Genomic DNA, 23500 nt, shown 5'->3' on the forward strand with positions numbered 1-23500 from the left:
GATTTACATTTTTTTGTAAAGAAAACCACGCATAATCTGCCCAAGCATTCCTATCAATAATAAGGGTAGAGTTAGTACATAATACAAAAACAGAATAGGTAGTCCGGACACTTTGTCACCACAATTCCTCATTTTACATAGTAATATTAATTTTACAACAGGTAACATTTACTTCAAGTGAAACATTTAAATGCAGGGTGAGGGCTGTCCAGTGTACACTGAGTTATATTTTTTTACTCCCAGTGTTTCTTATTTACAACGCCCTCTTCAGCAAACCAAGGACTAATTTTTTTTAACAGCACTGATAAATTGCTCTACGGTTTGTTTCTTTAACCCTATTCTCTACATCTGTAATAAAGTTTTTCCAGCCTTTGTCACAGCTTGTTTTGTTTCTTTAAATGCACATTTAAATTTTCTTTTTTAGTAAATCCCAATGTTGCTCATCCACGACTCCTTCTTCTTTGAACCAAGGACTGACTATTCCTATGGCATCAATGAACTGTTCTATGGCTCACCTTTTTTAACCCTATTTCCTGCATCTGTAATGGAGTCTTTATAGCCTTTGTTATGGGAGGGTCTTGGGTCAGGTCTTCCCATACGGTGATATAGGGAACCTGGTCAGAGTGTCCGTGGGGTCCTGGTTGAAAGACCTGTGAGATAATATCAGCATTAAAGGTCCCATCCCTCGGCCAGCCAACCTCAAAGGTTGGCCATTCCGAGGAACAGAAAGTCACCCACTTTTATTTTTGACGTCAATCCACTGATTGTGTGCACGGTTTTGAACTTCTTTCCAGTGGCCTAAAGTAAGGCTTAAAGGGGTGATTAGTGGTTGCCCCATGGGTACGGAGAGAGTAAAATGAATGAGGAGGGGAACAAGAAAACAGACAGACGCACACAACACACAAGACGAGCCGCACAGCACCAAATTGGTAGCAAACCGAAAATACAAATTCAAACGGGAGCGGCCGGATGGCCAGGCTCTCCCTAGAAAGGAGAGAGAAACTCTGACTCTCTCTCCTTTCCCCCAAAATACTGCTGGAGCGTCCTCCAGGGAAGGACCAAGGGTCTCAGGGCACGTCTGCCTCCCCCACTGGTCCGATACGAATTCAAATCCCGTATGGGTACGAAATGAACACTAACCAGACAACGAGGAAGTCACAACCAATATAAAACAAGTAGCTTACAAAAAAATGGAGAGAAGGATCCAACATGGGAAGGGGGAGACACAGCAGATTCATAGAATGACAGATGTCCTAAATAGCACTCTGGCCTCAGAATCAGCCCTTAAGGCAATTGGATCTGGCTGAAGAACCTATGAGAGTATTTTAGGCATGGAAAGCCAAGACACGCTGGGGAAAAAAAAAAAAAGATGAAGAAGAAGAAGAAGACCTAAATGAAGGATCTCAGCGAGTGTGATCCCAGAGGAAAGAACGGGGCCATTAAAGTAGGAGGTGCCTTTCTCTGAAGGGAGGAGAGAACTTCCACTTTGACTATGGCCTTGTCGGAATGGGATTGAAGACAGCAAACCCTAAAGGCTTCCATAGCCTCGGCAACTCATGGCTAGAGCCTAGGGAGATTACTGACGCCATAAACAAGAGTGTTAAATTGTTAAAACAACATCAGGAGTCACTGTGTACTTATGTCCCATGTGGGATCTGTCCTTAATAGGTTGTTGAAGGTGAAGTAATGATATAGCTAGTACTGAAACAATATTCTTACACTTTATGGTTATGTGTGGGTGCAAACTGATGAAATCTTTACTTAGTATATACTGAAGCGATCTTCTGTATATAAAGATAATTGAAAATGAAAAAAAAAAAACCTTGGTTTTTAAATTGGAAATTACATAGAAAAATAATCAATCTTTTTTTTTAAATTATTTTGCAGAATCTCGGTCATTAATGTGATGTACACTGTTATTTAATGCTATAACTAGTACTCCAACAGTATTTTTTTCACTTTGTGTTGCTATGGGAGGGCAAACTGTTGAAATCTATATATATATATTAAACTGATTTTCTATATATAAAGAGAATTGAAAATAAATCTTGATGGGAATGGAAGGGGAGAGCGAGTAGGAAAGGGGAGGGTTGCGGGGGGGGGGGGGAGTTGGGGGCGGGGGAGCCTTTGTAATCCATAAGCTGTACTTTGGAAATTTATACTCACTAAATAAAAAAAAATAAAAAAAAACAAGTAGCTTACCTCCAACTGGTCACGGAATTGGGTCTGGGGGCGTCCTAATCCCGGATGGGCCCCCAGTGAAGGACCCCAAATCTGGGAATCCAACACGCTCGGGTGGTTGCCCAAAAACCCAACCTCCAGACCAGAAGATGCAAGAGCAAGAGGATTTTTATCAGGCGTTTGCGCAAACGGGCTCCCCAGCACCACAGGTGGTCGAGAGAGTGAGAGAGCCTGGAGCAGGGATTACAGCAGTTTTTAAAGACAATAGCCACCTGATTAACATATGTATGTGGGGCGTTTGGTGATTAGCTACTTTGAAGGGCAAACTCTTGTTGTGATTTTAGCGAGGGAAGGGGTAAGTTTATACAATGGTCACAGAACCTTATTGCAACTCTTTTCCGGACTTCTGCAAGTGTTATGGCGTGAGACAGTTACACAGAGCAGTTTCACAAGGCAGTTTCCCAAGATTATTCTGCAGGCAGGTGGAGACACAGTTATTTTAAGGGATGTCTACTGTCAGCAGCTAAACTTTTTAACCCTTTATTATAATATTATTTTAATATTTACTTTTAGCAGGGGTCTTACACTACCAGTTGGGATGCAGCTCCCTTAGGTAGGGTAGGTTCACTAGTAGCTCTATGCACAGTGCACTTGAGTGTGGTAATAGGGTAAGTGTGGGTCTACATGGATGTGGCCTAGTGTGCTCAGTAGCAGGGTAGAGTACCTGCCAAGGTCTGAGAGCTGCAGAGTGGCTAGGGCACAACAGTTTGCCTGGATGGGGCAGCTATTAGTATCTGAGGGCTGCGCAAGTAAATCCTGGCACATTTGGGGACCAGCCAGCTCAGTCTTTATGTACTTTAATACTTCTAGTGACAAAAGTCATAGTGTTACAATAATAAATGATTAAAATTTATTTGAAAAAGTTTAATGATTTTCAAATTTATACTAAAAGCATTTTATATATGATACTCTTACTTCTTACATGAGCTCAGATAAAGTACCTTTTTCACTATGGAGGAAGAGAATAAAATGACGGAAATTAAGGCAAGGATAATAAATGACATGCTTCAGATTGAGCCAAGTAAAATGTGATTCCAAACCCCACAGGCTCAATCATTATATTGCACCACCTCAGTTTCTGTAGGCAATAATAACCCTTTTATTAAAATTTTTATCATCTTCATTCACTGACATGCAAATCAATAAGGCTATTTCTTTTAATGAACTAGGGAATTTCATGTATTGGGGAGGACGTACTATGTAACAATGCTATATCCTCCAGAAGAGTGCCCTCATCTCTATAGTTACCTACCTCTGGACGTGCAAAGATCTGCAATTGTCTTTTGTAGCTGCATAGAGCTCAGGCACAAATACCCTTCCTGTTAAAGATTACAGTGAGCTCAAAATTCCTGAGTCCAAACCACCACTCTCAATAACTATCTCATATTTTTCAACATAACATAGTTCAAGTTTGACCACATCAAAATTGAATAGATTTTTGGAAAACTATAGTTCTATAGTTTGGAAAACTATAGTTCTATAATGTGATAGAACTATAGCTCTATTAATGTGGAGAGTTCAAACTTTCTAGAAATTGGGGAGGGGCCGGTACTATGCCACAGTGCACTAAACCTCAGCCTACAGCACTGGCATCCCATATGGGCACCAGTAGGAATCCCAGCTGCTCCTCTTCCAGTCCAGCTCTCTGCTAAGGCCTAAGAAAGCAGTGGAAAGTGGCCCAACTGCTTGGGCCCCTGCATGCATGTGGGAGGCCTGGAAGAAGCTCCTTCAGATCAGATCAGCTCCAGCAGCTGCCGTCATCTGGGGAGTGAATCAGTGGATGGAAGACCTCTCTCTCTCTGTGTCTCTCCCTCTCTCTCTCAAATAAATAAATAAAATCTTTTCTTAAAAAACACCAAAAAAATAAATTGGGTTTAATTGAGTTTTGTTTTGTTTTGTTTTGTTTTGTTTTTTGGACAGGCAGAGTGGACAGTGAGAGAGAGAGACAGAGAGAAAGGTTGTCCTTTTTCCGTTGGTTCACCCTCCAATGGCTCTCCGGCAGTGTGCTGTGGCCGGCGTACCGCGCTGATCCGAAGCCAGGAGCCAGGTGCTTCTCCTGGTCTCCCATACGAGTACAGGGCCCAAGCACTTAGGCCTCCACTGCCTTCCCAGGCCACAGCAGAGAGCTGGACTGGAAGAGGAGCAACTGGGACAAAATCTGGCGCCCCGACCGGGACTAGAACCCGGGGTGCCAGCACCACAGGCTGAGGATTAGCCTAGTGAGCTGTGGCACCGGCCTAATTGAGTCCTGATTTGAGAAGAAACTAGAGCCCCAGACCCCAGTGTCAATTCACTATTACTGGCATTTGTGTAATTACAAAAATAATAATAATAGTTTTGTGGACAAACAGAAAAATTACTTAGAAAATGATGTGTTTTAATCTAAGTAAATCATTCCAAAGTTCATTTGATTATCATAGGATAAAAGGTATGGCAGGGTCAGTGCTGTGACATAGTGGGTGAAGCCACCCATTGCAGTGCCAGCATCCCATATGGGCCCGGTTCAAGCCCTGGCTGCTCCACTTCCAATCCAGCTCTCTGCTATGGCCTGGGAAAGCAGTAGAAGATGACGCAAGTCCTTGGGCCCCTGTGCCCATGTGGGAAGACCTGGAGGAAGCTCCTGGCTCCTGGCTTTGGATTGGCGCAGCTCCAACCATTGCAGCCAATTGGGGAGTGAACCAGCAGATGGAAGACCTCTTCCTCTCTCTCTCTCTCTCTCTCCCTCTCTTTCTCTGTAACTCTAACTTTCAAATAAAATAAATAAATCTTTTTTTAAAAAGGTATGGCAAAGAAAAGTATTTCTATATGAAGAATATTCTGGTATATGGTTAAAGAGGCCATAAGCACAACCTATTCCTTTAAATTTGAAAAATAATTTACAAACAATACAAATGTATTTTACAAACAATGATTAATGACTATGAGCTAAGTTTAGTAAATTGTATACATTCATGAGTGTAAGCAGTGTGCTGCTTTAAATATTACAGATCTCTTTTTATAAATATTAATTCAATATAAGAAGAGCTTAGGTAAAACAGTGTGCAGCCATCACCAAATGTCCCCTCCTACATATGATCTTCAGGCTGAACTTCTTTGCTGACACCAAGTAAAGAAGCAATCCTTCCCAGTCTCTGCTGTGTGTGAGAGGTTTCAGGTAACCATTTATTTCCTGAGAAAAAGGCTTTTAAATTGAGTTCTGGAGGACAGCAATTATTAGCACAGAAGTTCTACTGCCTCTAATCTGCATGAATAAACAACATATTTATGTTTATGAGAAGTGAAAAGATGTACTTGATTTCTCCAAAAGTTTTCTAACAAAGGAATATTGGGAATTGCATTTGTATAAATTTTCCTGGCAATGAAATCAGGAAATTTGGAGCACAATTTGAGATTTCTCTCTTCATTGAACCTTCAGATTTGGAATTCATCCCCAGATATAAACTCTAAAAACTTCTCAGGTATCAGTCTGATAGAGTCTTCAAAATTCCATGAAAATGTTCTGGAGATGCAAGATCTCAAACATCTTGGGTGCCCTGTAATCCTGTTTAGAGACACAGGGATTTCAAGCAGAAAGCAAGTTGCTGTCAGTGTGTCCACCAGTTGTCGTCCAATGGTCTCTGCTCATGCTCAACAGAGAAGGCATGTCAGCTTTCTGCATATCAGCTACGATCACTGAGACCAAATCTTGGCAAGTACTCCACTACCGCTGACTCTGCTTGAATGTTACCTCTAAACACAAGCAAAAACGGATGAGACCATTCAAAGTGGGGTAGCAGTGAAGGATTTCTCTAGTTAAGATTTGTGCAGAGGAAACTGTTCACGTAAGTGCCTCCTGAAGCACCTCTGGGTCCCAGCTCCTAAGAAGATCCTGAAGTTGTCTCTTAGCATCATCTTCAGTGCAATTTCCCACCTCAAATATGGAGCTCTGGAGATCGCGTGTTTTGATAATGTTTGCTATAAATTAACTGAGACCCAGAAGTAAGTGAGTCACAATATTCTGATCTTTTCATAATAGCACATGTGGGGAGGTGTTTGGCACAGCAGCTAAGACACTGCTTGGGATGCCTATGTTGCATATCAGAGTACATGGGGTTGAAGCCCATCTCTGCTCCCAATTCTAGCTTCCTGCCAATTATGCACAGCGTCAGGTGAAGGCTCAAGTAGTTGTGTGACTGCAACCCATGTAGGAGACTTGGATTGAGCTCCTAGCTCCTGGCTTCATTCACATTCATTCTCCCTCTCTCCCCATCAGCCTTGCAAATAAATAAATAAATAAATAAATAAATAAATAAATAAATAATTTTAAAACATAGATGATATGAGAAGCATAAACAAACATAGCCATGGCCGGAGCCATGGCTCAACAGGCTAATCCTCCGCCTAGCGGCACTGGCACACCGGGTTCTAGTCCCAGTCGGGGCACTGAATTCTATCCTGGTTGCCCCTCTTCCAGGCCAGCTCTCCGCTATGGCCCAGGAAGGCAGTGGAGGATGGCCCAAGTCCTTGGGCCCTGCACCCCATGGGAGACCAGGAGAAGCACCTGGCTCCTGGATTCGGATCAGCGCGGTGCACCAGCCGCAGCGGCCATTAGAGGGTGAACCAACGGCAAAGGAAGACCTTTCCCTCTCTCTCTCACTGTCCACTCTCTCTCTCTCTCTCTCTATCTCTCCCTCTCTCTGTCTGTAACTCTGCCTCTCAAATAACTCTTTTTTTAAAAGTACATCTTCATATTCTTTTCAGCTTCTAATTACCAAAAGCTATCTTTTTATCTTATAGCTACAACAGATCTCAGATAAGAGAAGAAATTACCAAACATCAAGCAACCTGAGCCTAATTTTGTTCTGGTAACAGGATAAGCTAGAATGTTCCATCTGGACCACTTGGCTGTATCTCCTGTGAGCCTTAATAATTGAAAGAAAAATAGAGCCAACTAAATTGGATTTCCTGTTCTTACTGGAACTGAACCCCAAACAGTGCTTTGAATGCATTAAGCCCGAGTCTCCTCGCCTCCCTCCCTTAGCTTAACTCACTGAATTGAGGTAGGGGTTCAGCCAGCCCTACAAGATTACAGCACCTTGATTTCCTGAATTGTCTCAAGGGGTTTTGTTTCAGGGACTTCCAGATCTGGGCAGGGGAACTCCAGGCTCAGGGCAAAAAGTACTGAAGCGCACTTGGCCATCAAAAAATTCCCTGACGTGTACAACACTGCTGACCAACAAGGAACTTGGACACAAGCTGAACATGTAACCAGACCCAATGACCACGTTGACTCCAACCAGACCGTTAGCGCTTGACCAGAGGCCAACAAGGCTGCTGTCCCAGTGCTGCATTGCACCCTCCCTGAAAACCCAAAAGCACCTCATCCAACAGGACAGCAGTTCTGGAGACTCTGCAGTCTGCTACCTCCTTGTCTACCATAAGATTAAACTCTCTTTCCTTTGCCTTCAGATCTTGTCTTTGTTATTTTGATTTGGCATCAAGGACAGGGACCAAGCTTTAGGTAACACTGCCAGCAGAGAGCATCCTCACTGAAGTACTTCTGCCATACATTTTAACTCTTCATAAGAACTTCACAACACAGTTCTCTAATAAAATGAGAAAAAAATATTTGTTATTTAAGAAAACAAAGCAAGAGTAAAGTTGTAACCCTGGAATCAAACAGGCCAATATAAATTTATCATATTACTATAAGTTAATCATCTTTCCACTTATATACATGTTATAATTAGAAATTAAGTGTGCAGGAAATAAAATTTGAATTCACTTAATAGTAAAATAGTTGTCTCTAATAAGATTTGTTTATTTACTTGAAAGACAGAGCAACAGAGAGAGAGGGAGAGACAGAAAGAAAAATCTTCCATCTCCTGGCTTACTCCCCAAATGTCTACATTGGCCAGGGCTGAGCCAGGCCAAAGTTAGGAGATAAGAACTCCATCTGAATCTCCCATATGGGTGTCAGGGGCCTAAGCAATTGGGCTATGTTCTGCTGCATTCCCAGGTGCATTAGAAGGGAGTTGGGGGCATAGCGAGTAAAGCCACAGCCTGCAGGGCCGGCATCCCATATGGGTGCTGGTTGCAGTCCCGGCAGCTCCACTTCTTTTTATTTTAAAGATTTATGTATTTATTTGAAAGCCAGTTACACACACACACACACAGAGAGAGAGAGAGAGAGAGAGAGAGCTCTTCCATTTGCTGGTTCTCTCCCCAGATGACCGCAATGGCCGGAGCTGCACCGATCCAAAGCCAGGAGCCAGGAGCTTCTTCCAGGTCTCCCGTGCAGGTTCAGGGGCCCAAACACTTGAGCCATCTTCTACTGCTTTCCCAGGCCATAGCAGAGAGCTGGATGGGAAGTGGAGCAGCCAGGACTCAAACCGGCGCCCATATGGGATGCCAGCACTGCAGGTGGCTGCTTTACCCGCTACACCACAGTGCCAACCCCAGCTCCACTTCTGATCCAGCTCTCTGCTAAGGCCTAGGAAAGCAGCAGAACATGGCCCTAGTCCTTGAGTCCCTGCACCCGTGTAGGAGAACCAGAAGAAGCTCCTAGCTCCTGGCTTCAGATCGGCACAGCTCCCACCGTAATGGCCATCTGTGGAGCAAATCAGCAGATGAAAAACCTCTCTCTCTCCCTGCCTCTCTCTGTAACTCTGCCTTTCAAATCAATAAATAAATCCTTTTTTAAAAAAATAACAAAGACTCTACAACAAAAATCAATTTGCAGACATACCACTCACAAACACAGATGTCAAAATTCTAAGTAAATAGGGGTTGGTGCTGTTACATAGTAGGTTAAGCATCCTCCTGCAGTACCATCATTCCATATGGGCACTGTTTGGGGTCCCAGCTGCTCCATTTCTAATCCAGCTCCATGCTGATAGTCTTGGAAAGCAGTAGAAGATGGCCAAAGTGCTTGGGCCCCTGCACCCGTGTGAGAGACTTGGAAGAAGGTCCTGCCTCCTGGCTTTGGATCAGCCCAACTCTGGCTGATGCAGTCTTTTGGGGAGAGAACCAGCAGATGGAAGAGCTCTCTCTCTCTCTCTCTCTCTCTCTCTCTCTCTCTCTTTGTAACTCTGCTTTTCAAGTAAATAAATAAATCTTAAAATCAAAAGAAGAAGGGAGTTGGATCAAAAGCAAAGCAGCTGGGACTTGAGCCAGAACTGCAATGTTGCATGGCTTCATTGCAAGCCACAGGTTAACCCACTATGCAAAAACACCTGCCCCAAATAGTTCTCTCTTGACAGTGGAGAAATCATGCTCAAATGCTTATTACTTTGAAACAAATTCCAAATTACCAACTTTTCAGATCTGATTTACAGTTAAAATTGACTGATCAATGGGAATACAAAAGCAGTACCCTACATCTTCTTAAACAATATGTCTTTCTCTGAAATTTCTAAACTCACACAGATGTTTAAACGCTGCCATCTTAATGTTAAACATTGGTGGATTACAGGTGTAGATGATATAATCATGGTGTCTGAGTGGTAGATCTGGTGGGAGATCTTACGTCACTGGGTGCATGCCTTAGGAGATTGGTTCTCACCAGAGATTTGGTCATTTGAGCTGAGTTCAGACTACCCTCTCTCTCTGCCTCCTGGCTGACCATATGACTGTCCCTCTGCACCCATTCTGAAATGGCCAGCCCCCATCAGGGACCAGACTATGGAGTTCCCCAATCCAGAACTGTGATCCTCCAAATGACAAGCAAATTGCAAGCCAAAAATAACCCTTTTCTTCCCATTAAGCTCTTCTCAGATATTTTAGTTAAAATAAGAGAAAACTGACCTGTATAGAAAAGTGGTACTAAGAAGTGTGATCATTATTATTATGATTATTATTATAACTATCCCTGAAGATGCAGAGGAGTCTTTGGAATTGGTTTTCTGGGAAAGGTTGGAAGAATTTGGAGGAGAATACTAGAAAAGACTAGAATGCCATAAGGAGAGCATTGAGGGTGATTCTGATAAAGACTCAGAAGACTGAAATGCTGGAAGAAATATGGGTGATTAAGGCCATGCTTGGTGGCATTGTCAGTGGAAATGAAGATGCTGTTAGGAGTTAGACTAAAGACTACCCTTGCTCCACTGTGGTAAAGAACCGGGATTTCTTGTGTCACCGTCCTAAGATTTTTCAGGAGGCTGAACATAAAGATGATGGACACATCTGTTAGGTGGAGGAGATTTCAAGGCAGCAAAGCATTCAGGCTGCAGCACGGGCATTGCTGTTACTAAGTCATACAGTGAGAATCAGGAGGCAAAGGTGAGCTGGACAGATTCGGAAAACTCACAGCCCCCAGGGAAGGAATGAAGAGAAAGTGATGTGTTTGAGACAAGAGGCCATAGAGCTACTGCTTGCTAAAGAAATTAGTTCAGGTTTAGGGAAGCCTTGTATTAATGAGCAATACAATGGGAAAAAGACCCCAAGGGTACAACAGAGAACTTGCAGTCTGCCCCAACCATCACACGTCCATCAGAAAAGTGCACATTTGTTTCCAAGGTCTTTCAGGGTAGAATCCTTTCACAAAGCAGTTCCTGATTCTGATTTGCCTGCAAATTGCTCAAAGGCTACGGCAGCCAGGGTGTTTCCTGCTGGCAACAGACCTTGATATTGTCCACATGATGCTGGGTTTGCTGCCAGGTAGAAGGCAAGAGTTATGGGCTCATGGCTGCTTCCACCAAGCTTTCAATGAAAAGCCTAGGAGCACAGTCGTGCTGCAAGATGGGAATGCACGGAGCATAGTGAGGCTGTGAGAGCAGAGCTGCTGAGGAAACGCCAGAAACGTAGCAACAAGAGAAACCCACCATGAAAATCTGCCAGCCGTGTCCAGGTCAGCCAGGGAAAGCCAGAGACATGTAACCTGCCACAGGGTGCAGTCGGGCGGAGTTGGTGTGGGAAAGGCAGGCAGTCACATAGGGAACAGAAGAGCTGGGAGGGCCCCCACAGTTTCTGTCTCTAGCCTGCACCCCTAAGTCCACCTCCTCGTCTGCCTACTCAGCACACCCACTTTCCCAAGGTGCACCTGAGTCTCTTCGAGCATCATGAAGATACCGTGACAAACAATGAACTCAGAGCTCCAGAGGCCCTCACCATGCACACTGAACCCCACCCAAAGGCAAGCCTGTTTATATTTCAATTAGATCACCACCCTTTATCCAGGAAGGCGGGGGGGGGGGGGTGCTGGGGTGGAGGACATTTGTCTCCTCATAGGTGCAGCTCACTCTTTCTCCTCCTCCTCCCCCCTCTCCTCACAGGCAAATTCTCATGGTATGCAGCTTTCCTCACTGGGCTGCCCACACCTGCATCGGAATTTGTATGTACTCTCTCTTTAAATAATTCCTGCTCCCATTTTCACACTTTATCTAAGTCTCTGCTTTAACTTCTCACACATGAGGGCAACAGCCTGGAAGTCAACAGCAGGGAAACCATGTTCCCACAACAGAGCTGTGGAGACACCGAGGCCCCTCCTGGATTTCAAGGGATGCTGTGGACAAACTGAGGACTGAGCTAGAGATTTGTCTCAGGGACGGAGTCACTGCAATGAGCCTCCACCAGAGCATCACCAAGTAGAAATCTGGGGTAACACTGCTGCAGAGTTTCCACAGAAATGAGAGTTACCTCAGTTATCCCACAGAACTGAAAGCTATCTCCAAGAGAGAGAGAACTGAAGTATGGGGGCAGCTAGCAAAGCTGCAGAGTGCTCAGCCACCAACAATGTGCCAAGGATTCTGGACATGGAATTCAACACTTAATGTTTACCCAACAGAGTTTCACTCTTGCTTTCTCCCTATTAATCCTTTCTACTTCCTATCCTATTTGGGAGGAAAATGTGTAACTTTTGCCTGCCTCACCATTTTATCTTGGAAATAAGTAACTTGTTTTCAATTATGTAGTTTCCTGGCTCTGGGAGTTCACCTGGAGCCTCAGATGACTTTTAAATTAATGTTGGACTGAGTTAAGACTTCGGAACTTCGAGGGATGGAATGTTGCATGTGAGACTGAGTTTTGGAGAGCAAGGGGTGGAATATTACAGATTGAAGAATGTGGCTGTCCAAAACTCACACACATGTTTCGGTTCTGCTGTCTTAATGTTAAGGGTTGATGAATTAAGGGTGGAGATTTGCTCTAATTGTGGCTCCTGAGAGGTGTGTCTTGTGGGAAGTCTTTTGGTCAATGGCTCATGCCCTTAAGAGTTGTTCTCAGGAGAGGGTTGGTTACTGGAGCCAAGTTTACCAGCTTCCCTCTCCACTTCCTCACTTACCACGGGACCACTGCTCCTCACCTACTTTGGTCAGTCTCCACCAACCACCAGGCTATGGGCACATGGGATCCTGAACTATGACCTCCAAACTATAAGGACAAATAAACCTTTTCCTTCCCAAGAGTCTCCTCCTTGGAACTGAACAAAAAGCTAATACTCCTCTCCACACCTTTATTGTTATAGTATACTAAGGAGGCCTGTTGGCTTTTGTATCTGTACAGTGGTTTACAACTGTAGCTACCTGATTGTTTAGACAAGGGCCAAAAGCAGTTTTGATTTACTTTCCCAGCTTGTGTGCCATCATAAAGTTTTTGTCATTTGTTTCAATTGCCACAGCCTGTATTCAGTTTTTATGCATTGCCTCCTTAAGGTTCTGATTTTGTTTTCTCTCATTTTTAATTGACAAGAAAAAATTGCTCATATTGTAGTGTGCAACATGATGATTTGATATTTGCATACACGTAGAACAGACAAATCAATGCATTTAGCATATGCATTATTCCCGTTATTTATCAGCTAGGAATGAAAACTCTTGTTGCACGGTGATGTCATCCTCCCTCTCTTTTCCAGTTCTCTTCCTTGCAGCTGTATGATGCTGACGGTATGTGTTAAAGTGCTGTAGCACCGGGTGGTATCCAATGCAGAGGAGGCTGCAAGGGTTGCATCTAAATGATAGCTGCAAACAATGCAGAGAAGGCACCGCCGTCAGTATTGACTTCCAGGCAAAGCCAGGGGCCGAGGAGGCCATGGACAGGACATTTTCTGTAGGTCACAGAACAAGAGGGAGCCAGGTCCTGAGGAACCACTCTCTGTGAGGAAGAACAGGAGCCTTCCAGAAACGTTGTCACGATGAAGAATCAGGGACAGAGGCTCTTCCGTGTGTCACCGTCTTCACTCCGGCCCAGGAGCCCTGCAGGGGACACAGGCAAGGCTGTACTCAGCGCTGACTGTGACAATGGTTGCTTTCCCCCCCTCTCTTGGGGCTCCAGGTAATCACACTGCAGTAAAGAGAAAAAAAGAAAAATCTGAAGTCTCCCTGGGTCAAAGGTAGCTCAGAGCACACAACTTTTTTTAATGAATAAAAGAAGTTTTACTGAAAACTGCTAGGTCAGAAGAATGGCTCCAAAGCCTTGCCCATTTATTTCTGTCTCCCGTCTTATCAACTGTCACCTGGTTAAGGTAAACTGAATCTGTGTCATGAAACTTTTTTAGCTTTTATTTATGTGTCATATAAGTATGTTCCTAAATCTGTATATATGAAATACTTGAAACTTGTGTTACTTTGAAAAAGTTTAACTTGTATAACTTTTTTAAAAAGGAGCTAAAGGGGCATTACCTGTTGGCTGAAGCCCAGAGTGGCCTGGGAAAGAGAGGGGAAGAATCATACCTAAAACTACTGGAGGGGGCCGGCACTGGCATAGTAGGCTAAACCACCACCTGCAGCACCGGTATCCCATATGGGCTCTCGCCTTATGGACTGAGAAAGCAGCAGAAGACAGCCCAAGTGCTTGGGCCCCTGCACCTGCATGGGAGACCCAGAAAAAGCTCCTGTCTCCTGGATTTAGATTGGCCCAACCCTGGCCATTGCAGCCATGTGGGGAGGGATCCAGCAGATGGAAGACCTTTCTCTCTGTCTCTCCTTCACTCTTTGTCTATAATTCTGCCTCTCAAATAAATAAATAAATAATTTTTTTAAAAGTCATGTTCCCAGCCCAAGATCTGTCATATTTCTCTATCACTACATCCCATACCAACCAAGTCAAAGAACAGACACTAAGCACCTGTGACCAATGCAGCTGCTATTGCACAAATCAAGGGCACTTTAGTTAGCCCTAGTGGCTCTTGCATCATTGGCCCCAGGATTCTGACTCACAAATCTCTATGCTTATTAACCTTTTCTTATCTCCATGAAGCATAACCTGTCAGGCTTTGAAACAGTCACCAGGAGTGATTGCTTTCAGATTTTCAGGAAATTGGGGGGAAAAAAGATTTTACACAGTACCAGTGATTTACAATTGACTAGTTTGAGCGAAGCCACATTTCCTTCCCAAGAAAATTCTGGAGCGTGCTCACCACCATCAGGTCCTTACCCTTCTGAGCCCTGCAGTAGATGAACAGCCCCACACCCAGGAAGAGCAGACCCAGCACCACGCCCCCAATTCCACTCAGCTGCTTGCTGTGAGCAGATGCCGACTGTACCCCTGGGAGAAAAAGCCACAGTTAGACATTTTGATCACAGTCCCAATCTCTCTATTTGGGATCCTGAGATTTAGAGCTCTTAGATTTAGTGACTTTTCTCCAAAATCCAAACACTTCAATCAAGACCTGGGGATGCAGAGCTTTGAGAATGGGAGAAGTAACTCAAACTAGAAGAGCCACCGTGACTAACCATCTCTAGGAACAAAACAAAACAAAAAAAAAAACATATTTTAATCTCACTGAGTAGCTACAAGCATCAGGCATTTAACTCATTGAAATACCGCAACTCTGAAAAGACAGCTAATGTGTGAAGAGTTTGAGATTAAGGGAGGTTAAGGGGCTTGCCCAGGATGGCAGAGCTAATGAAAGGCAGAGCTGAGACCAGACTCTCCTCACTTCAGGAAGACCCTACTCAGCAGTTCTCCTTGGTAGGCACCAAGGTAGGCCTTCTGCCTCTCTCTATACCCAGGCTCCAGAATCCAGCAGGAGTCCAGAGGAAAGGGGAAAGAGCAAGGAGGTTTCCATTAAAGTTTTGCGCAGCCACATCCTTTTCAATCCATTATTGTTCCCTCCTCGCTCTGCAAAACTCACTCTCACATGCAACATTCCACCCACAGGAGTCCCAAAGTCTTAAGTGAGTCCAACATTAATTTAAAACTCATCTGAGACTCCAGGTGAACTCCAAAAGCTGGGAAACCATATAATCAAAAAGAAGTTACTTATTTCCAAATAAAATGGTCAGGCAAGCAGAAATTGGGGGCTGAGTACCCTATGGCTTGGGTCTGGAGTCCATGGCCAAGAGAGTAACCAGGATGCGTGTGATGTCACAGGAAGGCTCAAAGCAGAGGCAGCCTCTTTCCCATCTGCCAAGTGAAATTATCTTCTAAGGGAGCAGGTGTTTGTGGACACTACCACAAGGTTACCCTCAGTGATCTGAAGGAAAGGAGCGCCTGCTGCCAATGCAGACACAGTGCGGGGAGAGCAGCCTGACACTCGGGGACAGGCAGAGGCCCCTTCCTGTAGGGGGAGGGGTTTATGGGTCAGGAAGCTGCTCACTCCATTCCACGGTGACGGGGCTGGTCACGCTCGGGTGCTCCACCTGGCACGTGTACACCTCTCCACTCTGAGGAACTGTCTCAAGCATCACCAGGGTCTGGAAGGTCCAGTCTCCATTACGGATCAGGCCCGTGGACACGACCCCAGCCTCCTCTTCCTCTCCATTCCGGAACCACCGCACTTCAATGTGGCCTGGATAGAAACCACTCACAGCGCAGACCAGGAGGTTGTGGTGCTGCAGGGGCTGGGTCTTTGCAGGGTACACGGTCACCTTCGGCACAACTAGGAGGCAGAGGGGGAGGGGTGAGCGAGGCAGGCACAGCAGTTCTCCTTGGTGGTTGTTTTCTGCCTCTCTCCATACCAGGCTCCAGTCTAGAGCAGGAGTCCAGAGGAGAGGGGAAGGAACAAGGTTTTCGTGAAAGTTCTCATTTTACAACCATCTGTTCAACCCCTCTCCTGTGCAAAACAAGCACAGCTATTCTTAGAATTGTTACGGTTTTACAACTGTCTGTTTCAAACTTATATTTGAGGTCAGGGCAGGGTCTGCATGACCAGTCCCTGACATAGCCAATCTCAGCAAAGGCACTTTTGTTAAAGGAGAAAGCATTTTCATAACATTTATAAAATACAAATTTAACATTGGTGATAAATCATTATCAACAATTTTGTGGTATATTTTATTAAATAAGAACATTCATATTTTTACTTTGTCAAATAATAAATAGAATCAAAATATAAATCATAAGCTGGAGAAAATATGAATGTCAATGTCAACAAAGCATTATGCATGTTAGAGCCAAGAAAAACTTATGGAACACTCAAAAAAAAAAAAAAAAACCACTCTATTCCAACCCCAGAGATAAGAGATAGCAGATAACCGAGAGCAGTCATAACAACCGGCCAATAAATGTGAAAAATGTTCAAAAACACCGACATCAAAGCAGTAGACATTACAAGAGCTGGCGCTGTGGCATACCGGTTAAACTACAGCCTACTGTGCCTCTTCCTGTTTGGAGGCTGGTTTGAGTCTGAGGCTCCTCCACTTCCAATCCAACTCTCTGCCATGGCGTGGAAAGGAAATGGAAGATGCCCAAGTGCTTGGGCCCCTGCACCCACGTGGAAGACCTAGGAGAAATTCATGGCTCCTGGCTTCAGCCTGGCCCAGCCCTGACCATTGAGACCACTTGGGAAATAAACCAAAGGATGGAAGGTTTTTCTCTCTGTGTGTCTCTCCCCTGTCTCACTGTAACTGTGCATTTCAAACAAATAAAATAAATACTTTTAAAAGAATTAGACATTTAAATTATATATTATACTTATTATATAAATTACATATAAACAAATTATGTTATAACATGTAATTATAAATATGTAATATATGTTTATAATTATATATAAACACATAAATTATATATAAAACATTTTAGAGTGTACTTGTCTGTCTGTATCACCAGGTTTAGTACAGAGGGATTCAACTCTCTAGGGATGGAAGATACTTGGAAAAAGATCATTGGGAGTGCACTGAACATCTAGTTAGGCTTTTGCTTTCTATTAATATTCCCTGAACAATCGTGTGTAACCACTATCCACAAGACACACTGTACTGGGTATCCTTAGCAATCGAAAGGTGATTTTAAAGACGGGGGTGGGGGGTGAGGTGGGGGAGGTGGGTACGCGAAAGCCGCATCTAAGGGACTTAGGCAGCCTCTGAGTTTGATAAGTAAAGGACTCCTGGAACTACCCCCTTCCCCCATACAAATGGCCCAGTGTATTTGGAACTATTTTCTAAAGCAGGTACCACAGGGGGAAGTGAGATAAAATGTGTTAAAGAACAGACAAGTAGGGTGTGGGACCTGAGCTCTGGCGCAGCGGGTTAACACCCTGGCCTGAAGCAAAGGCAACCCATATAGTCACCAGTTCGAATCCCAGCTGCTCCACCCCCAATCCAGCTCTCTCCCTGCTATGGCCTGGGAAAGCAGTAGAAGATGGCTCAACTCCTTGGGCCCCTGCGCCCGCGTGGGAGACCCGGAAGAAGCTCCTGGCTTCCGATCTGAGCAGCTCAGGCTGTTGCTATCAATTGGGGAGTGAACCACCAGATGGAAGACCTCTCTCTCTCTCTCTCTCTCTTTCCCTCTCCTCTCTCTGTGTAACTCTGACTTTCAAATAAATAAATCTTAAAAAAAAAAAAAAAAAAAGGAATCGGTGTACCTGCTTAAATCCTATTGGCACTATTAAAATAGTAACATCAGTATGTTAAGCTAAATTATAGCTGTAAGCCGGATTAACAATCATTTTAACTACGAGAAATGTCACACTAAGATAGCAGTGTAATTCGACCTGAAATAAACGTCTAAAGGCCAGAGGTGCCCAAAGGTTCGCGCCCGCGCGCGCCCACCTCGCCGCCGCCCCGCGAAGCTCTCCAGCGCCAGGTAGTTGTATCTGCAGAACGTGTCCACCGCGGCCCTCCTGTCCTCCAGTCTGTCCTCGCGCTGGTTCCAGGCCTCCGCCTCCGGCCGGCCCAGCTCCGTCGGCGCCCTGAACGCCCCCACGTCGCTGTCGAAGCGCAGAGTCTCCTCCCGGTTGTAGAAGTGCCTCTCCACGTACCGCACCCGCTGCGTCCCGTTGGAGAAATGACACTCATACTTCATCTGCAGCATGAAACGCGCTGCGGGGACACAGATGCCGCGTCACACCGGCGGCCTCCCGGGAGAGACCAACGGCGACTCCGCCTGTCCGGGCGCCCTGGGAGGAGGCGGGCCCAGGACAGCCCTGGTGGACCCCACCGCCCCCAACGCCCTGCGCCGCCCTGCGTCCCGCCCCAGCCTTAGAGGGAGGCAGACCCCTGGGCAGGAAACCCCTCTGAGCTGCAGGGTCTGGACCCCTCCGCCTCCGCGCCGCCCAGTAAAAGTGACGGACGAAGACCAACACATGCGGGTGTGCACCGCACTGAGCCAAGTGAGGACAGGTGCGGAGTCCGGAACCCAGAACCATGTGTTGACCTGGGCTACGGGAGGGCACCGAGAAGGACCCTGTGTGGAGTGATGCTTACTGCGGGACACGAAAAACTGGACTGGAGTGAGCTAGAGGAAGAGCGCGTGGTGTGTGTGTGCGTGTGTGTGCGCGCATGCGTTAAGACAGGAACACACGGGTCAGGGAAGAAAATTGCCACGACCCAGAGTTTGAGAGAAAAGACGCACTAAACCGGACAAAGCCGGGCACATGGCACAGAAGGGGACGGTGGAAGACTGTGTGCACCGTCTTGGGTCGCCGTCCGCATTCAGGATTTGCTACAAGTAATGGTGACGTAGGGTGGAGGTTTAGGAGGTGAACTCTGGTTCTATCACGCGTCCACGGGCCTTTCAACGGATTTCCAGATTCAGAAAACTGAGAACACCAAGCCTTTTTTATAAAATTTGATGCCAAATTCGTTTGGAAACTCAGACCCGATGGGGTGCGGGAAGGCTGTGTTAGAGCTCTCCGGGCTCATCCACCGCCTGTGCTTCTGCTGTTTCCATTCATGCGGACATGCACACCGTGTGAATGAATCCCTGCATGAATTCACCATACATTCGTGCGTCTTAAATTTTTGCTTTTAACTAATTAAACAGATAAAAGGTCATTGACAGGTTAAAAAAGTTAATCCTGTGGTTAAAAGTGAAACAAGTAAATGAGCGTATATGACAAGACCAGTAACACTGCATATAGAATTTCTGGAGAAGTTTGAGGCATTTTACTGAAAAATATTTATAGCAGACATCACCATTTATGTCTCACCAAGGCAAGTTGTTGAAAGGTAAAAGAGAAGGGAATGACTAAGAACTCACAACATACTAAACATTGAATAAGGTAAAAATAAATAAATAAATAAATAATGCAGGCCTTGGACTAACAATGATCTAGTGGATTCAACAAGAAAGCTGACTTTATGCAAATGTATAATTTTGGTTTTTTATTACTCTGTTTTCTAATAAAACAAGGTAAAATAACCATGAAAACCTGAATTGTGGGGTGTGTATTTATATTAATGTGAGAGTCTAGAAGTGTCAGAGTCAGCGCCGTGCATAGCACAGCACAGTTACTTCAAGAACAGCACTGTTTACATTGTGGACCTGATATTTTGTCAAATGCCCAATGCTAGAAGAATGGGGAAAAGAGAGGGAAGCTGTCCCTGGGTGAGAACTGCTGGTGTGAGCCATCTAATAGCCAGAGTTCATTACACAACAGCTGAGAACCACATTGAAAAAATGGCCAACATTGTATCTGATGAAAGCCTGGGACTTAAACAAACTGATGTTTCTGGAGAAACAGCTCTAAACCTGGACCAGGACTGGTTCCTCACATTTCCACCTTTCCTCTGATCACGCTCAGTGGAGCACTGGTCCCTTGGAGCATACGTGCTGTCCTCTCGGGACCCTTGCCTCAGCTAAAAGTCCCTTTTTCACAAAGGCTCGCTGGTCTCTAGCACTGAAGATGGAGACCCCAGTGCTCTTGGTTCCTTCACCCTGCCCGCTTTTTTCACAGCACTCCCTGCTCTGTGAAGTTCTCTTCTTTGCCAAATCCGTGTTGGGTTATTGCCTTTCTCGTCTGTCATTAAGTTCCATGAGATTAGACGCCCTGTCTGTCTCATTCAAAAGGAATTCTCTGAGCACAGAATGAGATTCAGGAAATAATATTTGCTCAGAGCCATACCTGTGCTCCAAATGAACAAACCAGATTCCTGGAAATGTATCATTGTGGGCACCCTGGAAAGCAGGAAGGGACTTAAACTCCCCTTCTCTTTTGTTCTCATCAACAAATTTTGCCCTCCCATTTCCTGTGGAAAGTCAGACAAACTTTCTCTTTGTCCTCCTTCTAATCAGACATGTTCACAAGTAAGGAAAAGATGATTTTAAGAAAGAGGGAAACTTTCATTGTTTCCTCTCCTCTGATGGATCTCCTACAGTGCAGAGGATCTGTGAAAAATTGGGGATTTTTAGTAATGGTGATCGCATAGCTAGCAAAAGAATAGGGAAGGAACTGGAGGTAGAGAAAATGAGATGTGGTTATTGGAAGGTAAAACAGGGTGTGATGAGTGACCTCATGAAATTTAGGATGACACACCCAGAGGCCAGTGAGTTCCCTTGACTTTATTCTGGGCTTTCAGCACTGTAGGATGCTAAAAGCCTTCACATGGTCTCTGTACCACTGTTAGGGGTATAGGAGATGGACTCAAGTGAAACTGCTGAATTTCTTATAATATATCCTACATTAATTGAATCTTTTCTGTGGGCTCCAGTCAGAAAACGTAGAAGACATACTAGAAACATCATATAGATGGGTCACATACGTTTTTAGTGAACCCCAACTTCAGCCAGGCTTTCAGAAGATGCTTTACATTCTTCAAGGCACCAAACAGCGACTCATAAGTGCCATTCCAAACACTAAGGATCACTGCTTCCACTGCAAGGTGCTTTCCACAGGAGAGAGAACACTAATCGACTTCCACCAGAGAATCTCACGTTCAGGGGTATAGGCTTCATAAACATTGGAATTTAGGGAGAAAAGAGAGATAATGGGAGATAACAACATCACACCTAAGGAAAGACACCAACGTAAAGGGTCCTGTAGAGCCCATAAGACTTGTTCTTTCAGGATTCCTTCACAGTCATTTTGGTTCCCTATGAAACATTCAGAGAAAGCCTCTGTTTCGTGTCACAACCCAGCAGAACAAATGGAAGTGCTGTATGAGGTATTATTTTAAGATCATTATGTCTGAATGCTCTCAGGACTCTGAAGAAACGTGGTGCAAGGCTGGAGAAGGTAAACTGGAGGAGAGTTGGGAAGAAATGCCCTGAACAAGGAGGCCCCTTATGCAGATCTCGCAGAGATCCTCTTCAGGGAAGTAATGTAGGATACATATGGTAAAGATAGGTGGTCATGGCAGAAAATGTATCATTTTTTAAAGAAACACAGCCTGGGCACAGTGACAAAGTAACTCCCTCCCTTCCCCACCCAAAAATAGCCCAGCATCCAAAACATGCACTTACATAGGAGGTCCCCAGCCAAAGCCGGGATGGGGCTCAGCACCAGCAGCGTCACAGTCAGAGCTGCCAGGCAGGGGCCCTCGGAGAGCCACAGACACAGCATCCTGGAGAGCAGGAGGGGCCTGGTGCCAGGGGAGCAGGCGAGTCTCTCTGTGACAACTCTGACCCTGGCACATTTCAAATGATAGAAAACAAGATACTCCTTTCTTTACTACAGAGTTGAGTGATGATAATCTGGAGAGCCAATCAGCACAGGAGATGAAAAGCACCATCGGTTGCTGGTCAGAGATTCAATAGGAAAGTCTTCTTCTGAAATTTACAGTTTCTATCATTTAAAGGATTGTTCTGGTTTAATGTTGTCAAGTTTGAACCTTGCAGATTCAAAAATTTAATTGGGCCCTACTGTGAACCAGCTCTGAGCCATGTAGGAGCCTTCACCTCTCACGGGAGAGCTGTTGGCCCAGCTGAATGTGTGAAGATGCTTAACAGTACAGAGGTGGAAGAAAGAGGACCTTTAATCTGGTCCTTATTATACGTAACTCAGTGTTATGTACATGGGAAGATTAACTTCTCACTGTTCAAATGAAGAAAATTTGATAGTCCTGTACTTCAATATTAATGCACTATAAGGAAGACGCCAGGCTGAACTTATTTATGGTAAATGAATCAAAACACTCTTGGGAACGAATGAGTGATATCAGAAGCACAGAGTTTAACAAATCAGGGGGAATTTGTAACTCCACGGAATGTCTTGAATCCCATCACTTGTCATGTAATAGGACTTATTTGTGGCCACCTGGGGAAAATTGGCCCTGGTGGCCAACAACAGGCCATAGCAAAGATGGTTGTCACTGGGCCAAGCAGTCTTAGAATGTTCTCACAAGCTATCAGAAAGTAACAACACTAATCCAGAAAGTAAGAGCAATTTACTGGTCTCATTAACTAAGGAAAAAAAAATAACAAGAAATGGATAACAGGGCCAATTTCTCCTCACCATGGGAGATATGTATCCCAACAGAGGATTGTGTCTATTTTATAATTCTAAATTTTTATTTACTTTCATTTTATTTTAAAGGCAAAAATAGAGAAATTGAAGCAGAAACAGACTGACAGAAATCTACCATCCACTAGTTCACTCTCCAAAGTCACACAAGGTTAGACCAGTCCAAAGCCAGGAGGTGTGTGTTCATCAGATCTTCCATGCAGTGGCAGGGACCCAGCTAGCTGAGCCGCCTCCCAGAGTGCACATCAGCAGGAAAGTGGATCAGAAGCAGTGGATCCAGGACTTGACCGGTGCTCCAACATGGGATGTCAGCATCCCAGGTGGCATCTTAACCACTATGCCAAAGTCTGCCCCCAGGGCTGGGCCTTGTAAAAGCCATGCTAGTATTCTACAAGCTTCTCAGAACCCTGCCCACCATGATCTCAGAAAAACTCTCTATTGAGAAAATTCAGGTGGAGCCAGGCTTTACACCATGGCATTTTCTTAGTCAGGCCTTCCACAACTTCCAATGCCATTCTGTGAGTCAACTTATCTGTGTTTCATAATACTTTAGCTATAACTCCCCTCACATTTTTCCAAGCAAGAATAGTTTACATTGAATAGTCACAGAGGGAACTATTAGAATTCTCAGAAGCTTGTCTGTTATTATTGAAAATAAAATAATTTTACTTTTCTTTCTCATTGATGTAGCTATTTTGTGAATTGTACTGTGATAAAATA

At 44.7% G+C, this 23500-nt stretch overlaps 1 protein-coding gene across 1 annotated transcript; it reads right to left on the bottom strand.

Annotated features, from left to right (window-relative positions):
* Window positions 1-13004: 13004 nt before the first annotated feature.
* Window positions 13005-21880, bottom strand: LOC133756502 (HLA class II histocompatibility antigen, DRB1 beta chain-like). Its single transcript, XM_062187175.1, has 6 exons — window positions 21781-21880; window positions 18150-18419; window positions 15755-16036; window positions 14590-14700; window positions 13836-13859; window positions 13005-13261 (listed from the first exon to the last, which is right to left on the bottom strand). Exons 1-6 carry the CDS (start codon window positions 21878-21880, stop codon window positions 13005-13007), a joined length of 1044 nt encoding a protein of 347 aa, XP_062043159.1.
* Between the last annotated feature and the right edge of the window lie 1620 nt (window positions 21881-23500).

Source organism: Lepus europaeus, chromosome 3, assembly GCF_033115175.1.
Source record: "Lepus europaeus isolate LE1 chromosome 3, mLepTim1.pri, whole genome shotgun sequence".
In the NCBI taxonomy this organism is placed as follows: Eukaryota; Metazoa; Chordata; class Mammalia; order Lagomorpha; family Leporidae; genus Lepus; species Lepus europaeus.

What these genes read in the sequence shown, in the direction of transcription:
- LOC133756502 (XM_062187175.1), bottom strand. Translation starts at nt 21,880, where the DNA reads ATGCTGTGTCTGTGGCTCTCCGAGGGCCCCTGCCTGGCAGCTCTGACT. An exon ending in CTTCGCGGGGCGGCGGCGAG is followed by an intron (nt 16,037 to 18,149) that starts GTGGGCGCGCGC and finishes TCTGCCTCCTAG; the next exon opens with TTGTGCCGAAGGTGACCGTG. An exon ending in CCCCGTCACCGTGGAATGGA is followed by an intron (nt 14,701 to 15,754) that starts GTGAGCAGCTTC and finishes TTTTTCTCCCAG; the next exon opens with GGGTACAGTCGGCATCTGCT.